This window comes from Pomacea canaliculata, linkage group LG11, assembly GCF_003073045.1.
Source record: "Pomacea canaliculata isolate SZHN2017 linkage group LG11, ASM307304v1, whole genome shotgun sequence".
NCBI classification, from domain to species: Eukaryota; Metazoa; Mollusca; class Gastropoda; order Architaenioglossa; family Ampullariidae; genus Pomacea; species Pomacea canaliculata.
The window spans coordinates 17,550,411-17,562,267 of record NC_037600.1 but is presented as its reverse complement, the minus strand read 5'-3'; the positions used below and the strand labels follow the sequence as shown (position 1 = coordinate 17,562,267).

The 11,857-nt window shown below is 40.9% G+C and overlaps 2 protein-coding genes across 2 annotated transcripts; both read right to left on the bottom strand.

Moving 5' to 3' along the window:
- Nucleotides 1–955: 955 nt before the first annotated feature.
- On the bottom strand, nt 956–2,739 carry LOC112575961. Its single transcript, XM_025258136.1, has 3 exons — nt 2,321–2,739; nt 1,604–1,822; nt 956–1,125 (listed from the first exon to the last, which is right to left on the bottom strand). Exons 1-3 carry the CDS (start codon nt 2,424–2,426, stop codon nt 971–973), a joined length of 480 nt encoding a protein of 159 aa, XP_025113921.1. The 5' UTR covers nt 2,427–2,739; the 3' UTR covers nt 956–970.
- Nucleotides 2,740–8,106: 5,367 nt separating this feature from the next.
- On the bottom strand, nt 8,107–11,598 carry LOC112575953 (mucin-5AC-like). The gene is made up of 5 exons (XM_025258120.1): nt 11,469–11,598; nt 10,837–11,052; nt 10,566–10,655; nt 8,977–10,284; nt 8,107–8,401 (listed from the first exon to the last, which is right to left on the bottom strand). Exons 1-5 carry the CDS (start codon nt 11,572–11,574, stop codon nt 8,358–8,360), a joined length of 1,764 nt encoding a protein of 587 aa, XP_025113905.1. The 5' UTR covers nt 11,575–11,598; the 3' UTR covers nt 8,107–8,357.
- Between the last annotated feature and the right edge of the window lie 259 nt (nt 11,599–11,857).

The window sequence follows — 11,857 nt, the reverse complement described above, 5'->3', positions numbered from 1 at the left end:
TGTCCTAGGTTTATTAAAACGAAGCCTCGTCGATTGTGAACATCGTCATACAGATGATTGTCAGTCAAGTCGCACAGGACACGTGACACAGGACACGTGACAGTAAGAGCGAGACAGCACGTGACTTCGTGACACATCAAATGACAGCACGAGACACACTCCTGACTAATTCATATTCCGCGATTGTTTACAGAATTTCAGTATCTCTCACAACTTGTCATTTTAGCTTTATAAATAATGTAATTCTGTGCAAGGTGAAGAACGCCAGATGACACAAACAACAACTCTCAACTTATTTCGCTCAGGTATTTATTTGGTTTAGCTCAGTGATTATTAGTTTGCTTGCTGGTTGGTGTGCTTACACAAGCAGCCATCTCACTGTTTAGCAAGTTTCTCACACCGAGCTGGTCTTTGAAGTGTCATGGGAAATACAATGGCGCGGATTGTTGTTGTGGCTGTAGTCTCAACGGGAAATTTTGTTATCCTAGCCAGTGGCATTGTCCGTCCCTGGAAAGCAAAGACTTTATTAGCTACAGCTTCGATTTTTACCTACCAAGCAATGTAAGGAAAACAAAGGTTAAAGAGGCAATTCGGCAAAGTCTGGCTAGATAAATTGTATAAATAAATGGTAAATATGACATGGACAAGTAAAGAAACTGATTAATCATTCAATCTCTTAATTACACAATCCTTCCTTCATTTACCGATTACCGTTGTAATAAAAACCATAATCTTCTTATACAATTTTTTACAAAAAACCTGTACGACTTTTGACCTGGTATATATATATATACAAATAAACATACACACATGTTACAGTTGTGACTATTTGTTATTTCTGAGCACTTACAGCAACAGTTCTCATCACCTGCAGGTTAAGAATTCTATACCTGTACATAGCCTTAGATTCACAAAACTTTTTCTGAGGTTATAACAAACGCAAATGACTATAAAAGTAAAGTATACAGTTTTATGCAAATGGTTTGAAGCAAGACAAAATGAAATCTCGCCTCAGACCAGCAATTCTATCCTTACCGGTTGAATTCGAGGAGACGGAGAAGGACATGGCCAGCGAACTTTGACCGACGTCCCGGAAGGAGAAGTCAACGTAGATCACATTTTTTACTGCGAGACAGGTAAACAAACAAAGTGACTAACGAAGACTTAAGAACACACACACAAACACAGGTACACATGTGTGAGTTTGCTCTTTAAGGATGAAGGATGAGTTATAATATTTTACTCAAACCTATCGTTAGCTGAATTTTCGAGTTCAGGGAAGGTCTTTGTGAATATAACAAAGCAAGCTTTTTCCAAAAGTATTTACTGGATGATCAAAGTGTTCAAAAAAAGTCGAATAAAGAATATAGAAACTGAAAATTTAGATATCACTAAGGGCGACACAACAATGTATACTGAGGAGTTGTAAACGCTATCGAGTTAGTAAATGTTTTTGTTTAGTAATAAACATAGCGAGTTGTTTGTTTATGTTGTGTACTTTTTGTATTTTTATTGTCAGGTTTTTAGGAAGCTATGGTGGACATAGTGTCCTGCGGTGCCACGTGTACATAAGACAATAAATCAAACATGTTTCATGTCCTACATTGCCAGTTGTAACCAGAGCCACAGCGTTCAAAGCCCAACAGATTGTCCTGAATGTCGCCCTGACTGCAGGCCGGTCGGTCCAGCTGAGTGAGGTGAAGGGTCACGTTCCCGCGTTTGCCGTTGAGATTCACGCGGTACACACAGTTGTCGTTACTGGGTACCGCCGGGTCAGGAAAGAGTACAGTCCCTTGCTGCGATGGCAGGACAATGACGCACTCTAGGTGACACAAGGTAGAAGGGGGAAAAAATGTTACTGTACACCAGGATTAAAAAAAAGAAAGTTATTTTCATAATGAAACTGCTTACCTGAATTTTGCACTAGAAATGTGTTTTTTGTTTTTATGATCTTCGCTGAATGTTGACAAAAGATGTCCACAGATACTTCGTACAGCGGCATCAACAACCATTCACGCCCGCTCACACCCTTATATTAACTTTACAGATATGTTAACAACTGTTTACATTTACTTACACACATCTTACCAGCTTGGTCATATGACCTAGTCGACAAAATTTCTAGTATCACCGTCATTGACTCTGTTACAGCTTTAACAATATTCCTCTAAACAGCAATCCTTGTCTTCAAACCCTCACTAATTAATGCACACAGGTAGGTATCATTTATATTAACAATTATTAAAGAAAAAAATAAGTTAGAAGATTTACATGACCGCCCATGTATTATTACAATGACTAGCCATTTGTAGATTATTACCTGCCGCTCTTCGGTGTCTCTTCATGTTCTTCAGCAGCAGAGAGTGTCCATGGCCGGCCTGTAGACACAGACACACAAGCGACAATAACAGCCCTAGACACGTCATCGTGGGTTGCAGACTAACGACTGTGGATGTCACAAACACAATGAAGACACTCTTATATCAGTAGCTTGTGATGTATTGAGTTACATGCCGGCCTGCTGATGTGATCATCAACGCGCCTGCTGTTGACAGAAGCAACGTGAGATGCTCACCTGCTTGTATTTCAAACTTTATCTGGCATAAGTTTTTGACCTCAACAGACATACATACGCACGTGCACTCGTCATTATGATCCCGGAAGCCCAGTTCTCTGCTCCCTAGCATCCTCCTATTCAAACTCACTGCTCGTCCTCCCTCCCCGCTCCACCCAGCAAACCCGATTCTCCCATTTCCCCGCATTATGTTCGAACAATCAACATCCCACACTCCTGTCCCCTCGCGTCACCTCCCTCCACCCGAATCTCCTATGTCAACCTCTGCCCTACCATCCATCGTATGTAAACATCACGAGTCAAGAACCAGGACTCACTAACTAAATATTACCGCTGGATCCCAGGTCCTCACTAGTCATACCGGGAGACTTGATGGCTGGTTTGCACCGAGCACAAATGACAGTTGACGCAGTCAAGTACTGCCATTATTGGGCCTAACAAGACCTGAACTACAGAAGCCCTACACCACACACCACAGCAACACAGACTATAGTAAACACAAACTACAGTAGTCTTTCATATTCGCATCAACGACTGCAACAGCGGGAAAAGCATTGGATGCAAGTATGGCTCACCCTCCTGTCGTCGGTGCTTCCCAAGGGCAAGGAACATGCTGTCATCTGTCCCGCATCACAAGGACAGTCACATCTCTGCCTGCATCGCAGTCTTCAATAAAATGGAATTTGCCGCTAATTGAATAGTGGCAAACTTCATCAACAACGACCTGGCTTTCTATATACTGAGAGGTCAGGTATACAGACTGGTTGGATGGCACATGTCATGTATCCAAGCAACAGACGAAGCAGAGGGCTGAAGGTAAACATCAAACGACACCGAGCGCTTTATGTAAAAAAACAACTTTTACTTATTGTTACCCTCTTAAATAAAGATTTGTCATTTGTCACACTCATTCTTTTATACATGCATGCAGAGAAATGCGTGTGTGTGTGTTTGTGCATGCGCGCGCTCAGAGAAATGTAAACTAATTCAGAAATGACAGATTCAGAATTTAAATGAACACAGAGATATTTTCAGAACTAAATTAACTCAGAGATAACAGGTTCAACTATAAATTAGCACAGAGATTTTAGGTTGTGGAATAAATTAATACAGTGTGTCAGGCTCAGAAATAGTGAGAAAGAAGAAAGGAGAAGGAAAGATAAAAATAGATTTAAAGATGTCAGAAACAGATTGACTAGTAGTTAGCTGATTGGAAAAAGGATAAATACGGAAGTAAAGCTCTGAATTATGATAAAGCTCCAATATGATATCAAATAAATTCACTTTGTTATCATCTTCATCTTCTTCTGCTTGGGCTTCTGATGCTTAGATTCTGAAAGCAATAAGCGAGCCTGAGGGTTTGAAGACTTCTGTAACGACCATCACAGAAAAAAGTGTTAGCCCTGATTTCGTGTCTTCAGATAATGGTTTGTATGCAAATAATCATCATACAAGGTGAACCCTTGAAGGGGAGACAAGTATAACTTTTCAGTGTTTCACGCTGTAGTTTGTTCCCATGGACTGTGTATGTCATGTTCCTCTTCTTTCCTCCATTTTCTTGCCCATCCTTGACCAGATTCCCCCTGTCTTCAAGTCAATCTGTTGCTTTCTCTGTTTCTATTTCTCTCACTTTCTCTCCCTCTAATCGCAAGTGAGATCAAGTGTTGTAGGTTGGTCAACAGAATCTTGTGCGGGAATATAAAAAATCTAGATGAAAAAATACAAAAAAAAAAACAAACAAACCAGCAGCCGTTATTTAAACCTGTGACATGAAGCCGTCAGCCAGCACCATGCCAAATGTTGGAGCAGAAGGCGAGCTTGCAGTTCATAGGTCAGTTGGATAACGCATGTGGATAGTAAATGGCTGCGTGTTGGTAGTAACAGGCTGGTGGGATATGACTAGGTTTAACCGTAAAGGGAGCGATTTACCTCAGGCACCAAACAAACTGATATGACTAAGGTCGGATGGTGGAGTGACAGACCAATGGTTGTCCAGCTTGTCCTAGTTCATTCAGCCTTGTATATATACGTAGTTTGTGGATTCATGAAACACTAGTCTCCAGTGACAGCAAGTGTCGATGGCGTTAACGGCGGTCTTGTGCCGAACTTTTAATTCCTAGTATTTTTCAGACAGGATTCACCATTAAACGGAAATAAAGAAACTTTCTTTTAGGACAGTGTGGATAATCGGAGTTGTTATGTCATAATGAGTCACTTTTAAATTTATATTAAGATAATGTTTTCGACATTTATCGTGTATTTTTGTCGAGTATTGTAACGCTTTTATAATTAAATTTAGACAGGGCTAGTTGTTATCACACATTCCAGCCAAGATAAGAAATACATTTAAATATACAAACGTTTTTATTACAGATTTAACTCACTCTGTATGTATGCATAGTTTTATAATCGATTTTTCACCACTTCCCATCGTCCTAGAGGTGTAAAATTTTCACCATTTACTTATTTCAGGAGACAATGCAGCATTTCCAGCAGTCCACAAGTAGTAAAATATTTTTTTTAAATTGTTTTTAATTTTATGAGCCAAATTAGGGGAGACAGGTAACTGCTGCTCTGGCACTAGTAAACTATAGTTTATCTTCTTTGATTCGGCCTATAAGAATGGACTACAGTCACAAAGTAAAACAAAGAAAGTCGATGAACCCTGGCATGTAAAATTCCTGTAGAAATAGAATGTTGCGCCTCAGTCAGCCAGACAGCCAGGCGCTAGATTAGCAATACATACAACCTAAAGTATACGAGTGTGAGGGGAACTCTTGCAACTTGAAACACTTTGGGGCCCCTCACACTTTTATATTTTAAGTTGTAAATGTTATCGGCAATGTGTAAAAACCGGCCACCTAGGCAATCCCATTTCATACAATTCCTAGACATTCTATATAATACCTAAATAGCAAACCGACAGACCGGTAGAATAAGCTGTCAGGTGGAACAAATCGACTTTCAGTCCCATCCTGACAAGGAATACAAATGTATAATGGTGTACCGAGATCATCTCACTAACTTTGGGGTTCTCAGGGCTTTGAAAACAAAGATTGCGGGAGAAGTAACTTACAGCTTGATAGACATATTTACAATGCTTAGTGCACCATCCATTCTACAGTCCGACAAAGGTCTGGAATTTGCGAATAAAATGGTCAGCAGTCTGAAGGAATACTGTCCCACTTTCATTGTACAAGGGAAGCCGCGCCACTCGAAAGCCAGGGAAGTGTCGAAAGAGTTAACCAAGACATCAAAAATATTTTGTCTACTTGGATGCAAGATTGAAAAAAAAAATGGCCACTGGAGCGAGGGAATACGGTTCTTCCAACTTATGAAAAACAAGGCCTTTCGCTCTGGGATTCAGGGAACGCCTTATGAGGCTCTCTTTGACTGCACAGGGGAAGTAGGTCTCACTAAGTCTTACCTACCCCACGATATTTTACAAGGTGTACAGACAGAGGAAGGGCTGGAGAATATAATAGAAGGTGTACAAATAATACAGCTGGAAGAAACAGACCATTCAATAGAAGATACTGAGGTTATTGCACAAAATACTGGAAAGAATTCATTCCAGGATTAAGGAAACCAAAGTAACAGGGAAGACATGGATAGTGAGGGACCCTCATTTTCTGCCACGTGTTGAAAGCAGCGGCGCCCATACATGCAGAAAGTGTGAACAAATATTCATGTGATCTGTGGCGAGAAAATGGAAGGTCATGGGGTTAATATTTGGTGCACTATTTGCTTCGACATTGAGAATACAGTAGAAAGTAAGAGACGATCGAAAATGAAAATGGATTCCTTTGTTCTCCTAGTAAAAATATCATGTAGTTCATTTTGCGTTTCTTCTTCCACTTTTAGAGTTTTTACGAAAGAGTTTGCCAATTTGGGGATTGAACACTCGACCTAGAGTAGTACTTGTCACGTTTTCTAATGGCTAGGCATTTTGTGCAATGTCTTGGAAAGAAGTAACAGCGCAGATATTTCATACCTTGCGTGAAAACCACAAGGATTGTATACATTGTCTAGGTATTCCATAGACTGCCGGTTTTTCATACATTGCCGGTAACATATGCATTAAAAAATCCCGAAACCTAAGGAGGAAAAATTATTTTCCCCTTTCCAGTACATTTCAAATAGAAGTGTAGGGCTTTTTATTTACTTTATTTACTTTTCATAAAAAATAATACAAGCAGCCACCACCCCGACAGCAAAAACAGCTTCCAAACCAGCCATTCTACAGATACAGCATGATTTGCAGTGCAGGACACGTGTTCAGACACACAAACATCCTCAGGTGTCTTTCCCCTACTCCAGTACTAACGGCTCTGAGTGTCTTGGCCGTCGTCAGCAGTGAGTCTGAAAGTGAGAGACCCTTTCTCCGAGAATGCCAGTCACTGACACTTGCAGTCGGACCCATGGAAGTTAAAAAAAAAAACTATTTGCTGTTCCTCGCAGACGACAAGTGATAACAAGATGTGAAGCATGTCGACATTGATAACTCTTATCGTTACCACTGTCGTGCCATTGGGGATTAATGGTATTGTATTGTATTGTATTGTATTGTATTGTATTGTATTGTATTGTATTGTATTGTATTGTATTGTATTGTATTGTATTGTATTGTATTGTATTGTATTGTATTGTATTGTATTGTATTGTATTGTATTGTATTGTATTGTATTGTATTGTATTGTATTGTCGTCAGCAAGCTGATGGTGAGATCCATCGTTGGTGCCGCTCAACTTCTTTGTCGTCTGGGAGTTATACAAAGAAACCAGTCAGTGAATCATTCTCGTCGTCGCCGCTGTCGTTCTTCACTTGATGCAGCTGATGTGATGCAGTGGTGAGCGAGAATTTATGTCAAGAGTGGTTACAGAGAGGACAGACAGTCTCAGAAGGCCTTTAGTTCCACGTGATACTGCTAGTCTACCCAGCCGGGTGTAGAGACTGAACTGTAGTTTATATCCCGGGTACGTGTCAATTGTTTTCACCCATCTACAACCAGTGAACTGTTGACTATAAGCGACGAGGGATGTAACATATGTATATGTCTGACATTTTTTATTAGCTCGTCCTTTTTGTCAAAGACGACCTTCCGGAGTTTCAATAATTGTATTATATCTGTAGTCTGTTCAGTTTGTTGACTCTGTATTGATACTTATTTGAAATTGTCTGTGAAACTGTTATCAGTTGCTGGTTGGCGCATGAGAGTGGTACCTATAGTACCCGAGTCAGAACGGGTGTGAAGCGGTTGTGTGGGTGTACTGAGGCTGGAAGCGGGTGTCAGGCCATCATCAGGTGTCCCTATACCCCTTACACTGTCTAGTACATCATTCTCCAAGCTGTTTCGTCACACCATGTCACAAAATCGTTTTACAATTTCTTTTACTGATCTTGGTTGAAAAGCAAATGTGGATTCACATAAAGATAGGTTCCTTTGAATAAATAATCCATCACCATGATACAACTCCTCACCTTGAAGGTGAATGCAAGAAGGAACAGGCACAAATAACAACTCGCTAAACTGACTTTGTTGAGGCAGGTATTTATTTTTACTAGTTGATTATTATTTTCTTTATGGTTAGTAATTTTTGCTTACTATTTCATGTGTTTACATCAGCAGCCATTTTGCTGTATCTCCCACTGAGTCGGTCTTTAAGGGGCATGGGAGATACAATTGCTAGTTTTTCTAATTTACAACAGTTTCAAAGACTTTATTTCTCCTCTCTCTTTATTGACATCGGCTTCTGCACAGATTGTAGTTCTGGGCGGTGTCTCAGCCAAAAAAGTGTTTAACAGAGCCAACGAAATCGTCCCACCCTGCAGAGAAAACAATCTTCAGTCAGTTATATGACTAGCTATAGTCTCGATTTTTACCTACCAAATAAGTTTGCTTGTAGGTGTTTTGGTACATTGAAGACATTCTGTTATTACTGACAGAGAGGTAAAGGACTTTTTTCAGTTCATTGGGGAGTGAATCGTTGGAGACTTTTCTTGGGGACAGCTTTAGGTAACGGTGATGCCCTACAGTACCTTCCCCAACCTTCTATGAAGTCAGGTACCCTTCCCAACAAGCTAATAGTTGTAGAGACAGTGGGGACACATTAATTTGTCTCATGATCACTTTATGATAGATTGTAAAAGATATTAATTGTCATATTTTAAACATCCGTTTGCTTAAGACTACTTAGCCACAATATAAGAGGTTTTCTTTTACCCTGTGTATGTTTTTCCTTCTTCGTGATCATTATTTTAACACTCATCAACATTAATTTCATGTCACTAGTTTCTGAATAAATAAACACAAGGGTGAGTGGGTGGTTGGGTAGCTAGGTAGGTTGGTTGGTTGGTACTTAGGTAGATTCCCAAACGGTGTAATAAGCTTGAAGACTTACATGACTTGGGCTTTTGGGTGGTGGTGGTGATTATTACCCTGGAAGTTGTAGTGGTTGGTCTGCTTGTTGTTGTTGTTGCTGCTCTCGTCGTAGTAGTCGTTGGCAGCGTAGTTGTCAAAGTTGTTAAAAGCTTTGTAGTTGTTACTGTGGTGCTTGGTTTAGTAGTTGTGAAGACTGTTGGTGTCGTTATTGTAGTGGATGGCACTGTTGTTGTATGGGTCGTTGGTGTTGTTACAGGGACTGCAGTGGGCGTTGTAGAAGTCGTTGGTGCTGTCGTGCTGGTTAACGTTGATGTAGTCAAGATCTTTGGTGTTGTTATGAGGGTCGTTGTGGTTAAATATTCCTCAGTGGTTTGTTGTTCAGGTGTAGTGGTGACGGGAGGGAACGTGAAAGAGGAATCAGGTAAAGATATTCCAGAGGATGTTGAGTAGTCTGAGGATGTTGCGAAGGATTTAGAAGTAGAGGTTGAGAGGCTGTTAGTGCTAAATATAGGAAAAGTAAAGGTTGATGGGTTGTCAGTGGTTAATGGAGGCGAAGTAAACGTTGATGGGTTGTCAGTGGTTGATAGAGGGAAAGTAAAGGTTGATGGGTTGTCAGTGGTTAATGGAGGCAAAGTGAAAGGGGATGGGTTTTCAGTGGTTGATGGAGGGAAAGTAAAGGTTGATGGGTTTTCAGTGGTTGATGGAGGGAAAGTAAAGGTTGATGGGTTGTCCGTGCTGAATGTAGGGAAAGTAAATGTTGACGGGTTGTCAGTGGTTGATAGAGGGAAAGTAAAGGTTGATGGGTTTTCAGTGGTTGATGGAGGGAAAGTAAAGGTTGATGGGCTGTCCGAGCTGAATGTAGGGAAAGTAAATGTTGACGGGTTGTCAGTGGTTGATAGAGGGAAAGTAAAGGTTGATGGGTTTTCAGTGGTTGATGGAGGGAAAGTAAAGGTTGATGGGTTGTCCGAGCTGAATGTAGGGAAAGTAAATGTTGACGGGTTGTCAGTGGTTGATAGAGGGAAAGTAAAGGTTGATGGGTTTTCAGTGGTTGATAGAGGGAAAGTAAAGGTTGATGGGTTTTCAGTGGTTGATAGAGGGAAAGTAAAGGTTGATGGGTTTTCAGTGGTTGATGGAGGGAAAGTAAAGGTTGATAGACCATAGGTGCTGGATGGGGAGACAAAAGTTGGAGAGTAGGACACGGAGTTCCCAGAGTCGGGGGAGGCTGCTGGTAATGAAGAGGGAGTGGTGTCGGTGACAGGAAAGTCTGATGAAGAGACAGAGTTTGGTGTGGTTGTTAATGTAGGATAGTTGCCCGACGTTGTAGTATCTGAAAAAAATCTCCACCATCAGCAAAGCACACGTCATCATTTCCTTCTCCTTACCTGCAAAACTATTGGATAGATAAATAAATTCGACACTGGTACGTCTCTCTGATTCTCGTATTTTCATATTTCTTCATTCATTTATGGATTACCTTTTCGATCCACACTTCCTTTGAGATTATAAGCAATGCGAATGAAAATAAAAGTAAAGTATGAAGTTTAAAATATTTACTTTGAAACAAGAAAAAATTCAAACATCGCCTTAGACCAACTATAATATCCTTACCAGTGGTACCAGAAACAACGGAGTAGGACATGGCCAAAGGGCCTTGGCTGAGGTCCCGGAAGGAGAAGTTAACGTACATCACGTTCTTGACTGCGAAACAGGTAAACATACAGGGTCAGGTGTGACTAGCGATGACTTACACACACACATACACCTGCCTTTCAAGGATTATAAAAGTATCAGGATCTTTAACTGAAGCTGTCCCTGTACATACTGTCTGACGGTGCCACGTGTACATAAGACAATAAATCAAACATGTTTTCAGCCCTACATTGCCAGGTGTAGCCAGAGCCACAGCGTTCAAAGCCCAACAGATTGTCCAGTAAGTCGCCCTGACTGCAGGCCGGTCGGTCCAGCTGGGTGAGGTGAAGGGTCACGTTCGCACGTCCGCCATTGAGATTCACGCTGTAGTCACAGTTGTTACTGGGTACCCTCGGGTCAGGAAAGAGTACAGTCCCTTGCTGCGATGGCAGGACAATGACGCACTCTAGGTGAGACAAGGAAGAAAAAAAAAATAATGTTACTATACACCAGGATTGCACAATAATTTTTAAATGTTATTTAAAAAAAATTAATCGCTTACGCTAGTGTTATACGATACATGTTTTTATTTTCATGATCTTTGCTGACTGTTGACAACAGATGTCCACAACGGCATCAACAGACATTTACGCGCTATTTACTTTTACCTATACCGATCTGTCCAAATAATAAACAGCATGGTCATATGACCTATGCATCAAACATTCCATTATCAACATGATGCAGCTTTACGTCTGCAATATTTGTCTACACAGCGATCTTGATCTTCCGACCTCGCTGATTAATTCACACATGTTTATAATAATTACGGGGATTTCTCATGTGGAGATTACTAGTCATTATCCATGTGTAGATTATTACCTGCCGCTCTTCGGTGTCTCTTCATGTTCTTCAGCAGCAGAGAGTGTCCATGGCCGGCCTGTAGACACAGACACACAAGCGACAACAACAGCCCTAGACACGTCATCGTGGGTTGCAGACTAACGACTGTGGTGCATGTCACAGACACAATGAAGACACTCTTTATATGAGTGGCTTGTGATGTATAGAGTTACTTGCCGGCCTGCTGATGTGATCGTCAACGCGCCTGCTGTTGACAGAAGCAACGTGAGATGCTCACCTGCTTGCATTTCAAACTTCATCTAGCGTTGGTTTTCACCTGATAACACATCGGCGCATATGCACGTGCACACACATCCTTTAATAAACGTCACCCATAATAGGCAGACCCACGTACACTCCAAAAAATA

What these genes read in the sequence shown, in the direction of transcription:
- LOC112575953 (XM_025258120.1), bottom strand. Translation starts at nt 11,574, where the DNA reads ATGACGTGTCTAGGGCTGTTGTTGTCGCTTGTGTGTCTGTGTCTACAG. An exon ending in GAGACACCGAAGAGCGGCAG is followed by an intron (nt 11,053 to 11,468) that starts GTAATAATCTAC and finishes TGTCTCACCTAG; the next exon opens with AGTGCGTCATTGTCCTGCCA. An exon ending in CACCCAAAAGCCCAAGTCAT is followed by an intron (nt 8,402 to 8,976) that starts GTAAGTCTTCAA and finishes TTTTCTCTGCAG; the next exon opens with GGTGGGACGATTTCGTTGGC.
- LOC112575961 (XM_025258136.1), bottom strand. Translation starts at nt 2,426, where the DNA reads ATGACGTGTCTAGGGCTGTTATTGTCGCTTGTGTGTCTGTGTCTACAG. An exon ending in GAGACACCGAAGAGCGGCAG is followed by an intron (nt 1,823 to 2,320) that starts GTAATAATCTAC and finishes TGTGTCACCTAG; the next exon opens with AGTGCGTCATTGTCCTGCCA. An exon ending in CTCTGGTTACAACTGGCAAT is followed by an intron (nt 1,126 to 1,603) that starts GTAGGACATGAA and finishes CCTGTCTCGCAG; the next exon opens with TAAAAAATGTGATCTACGTT.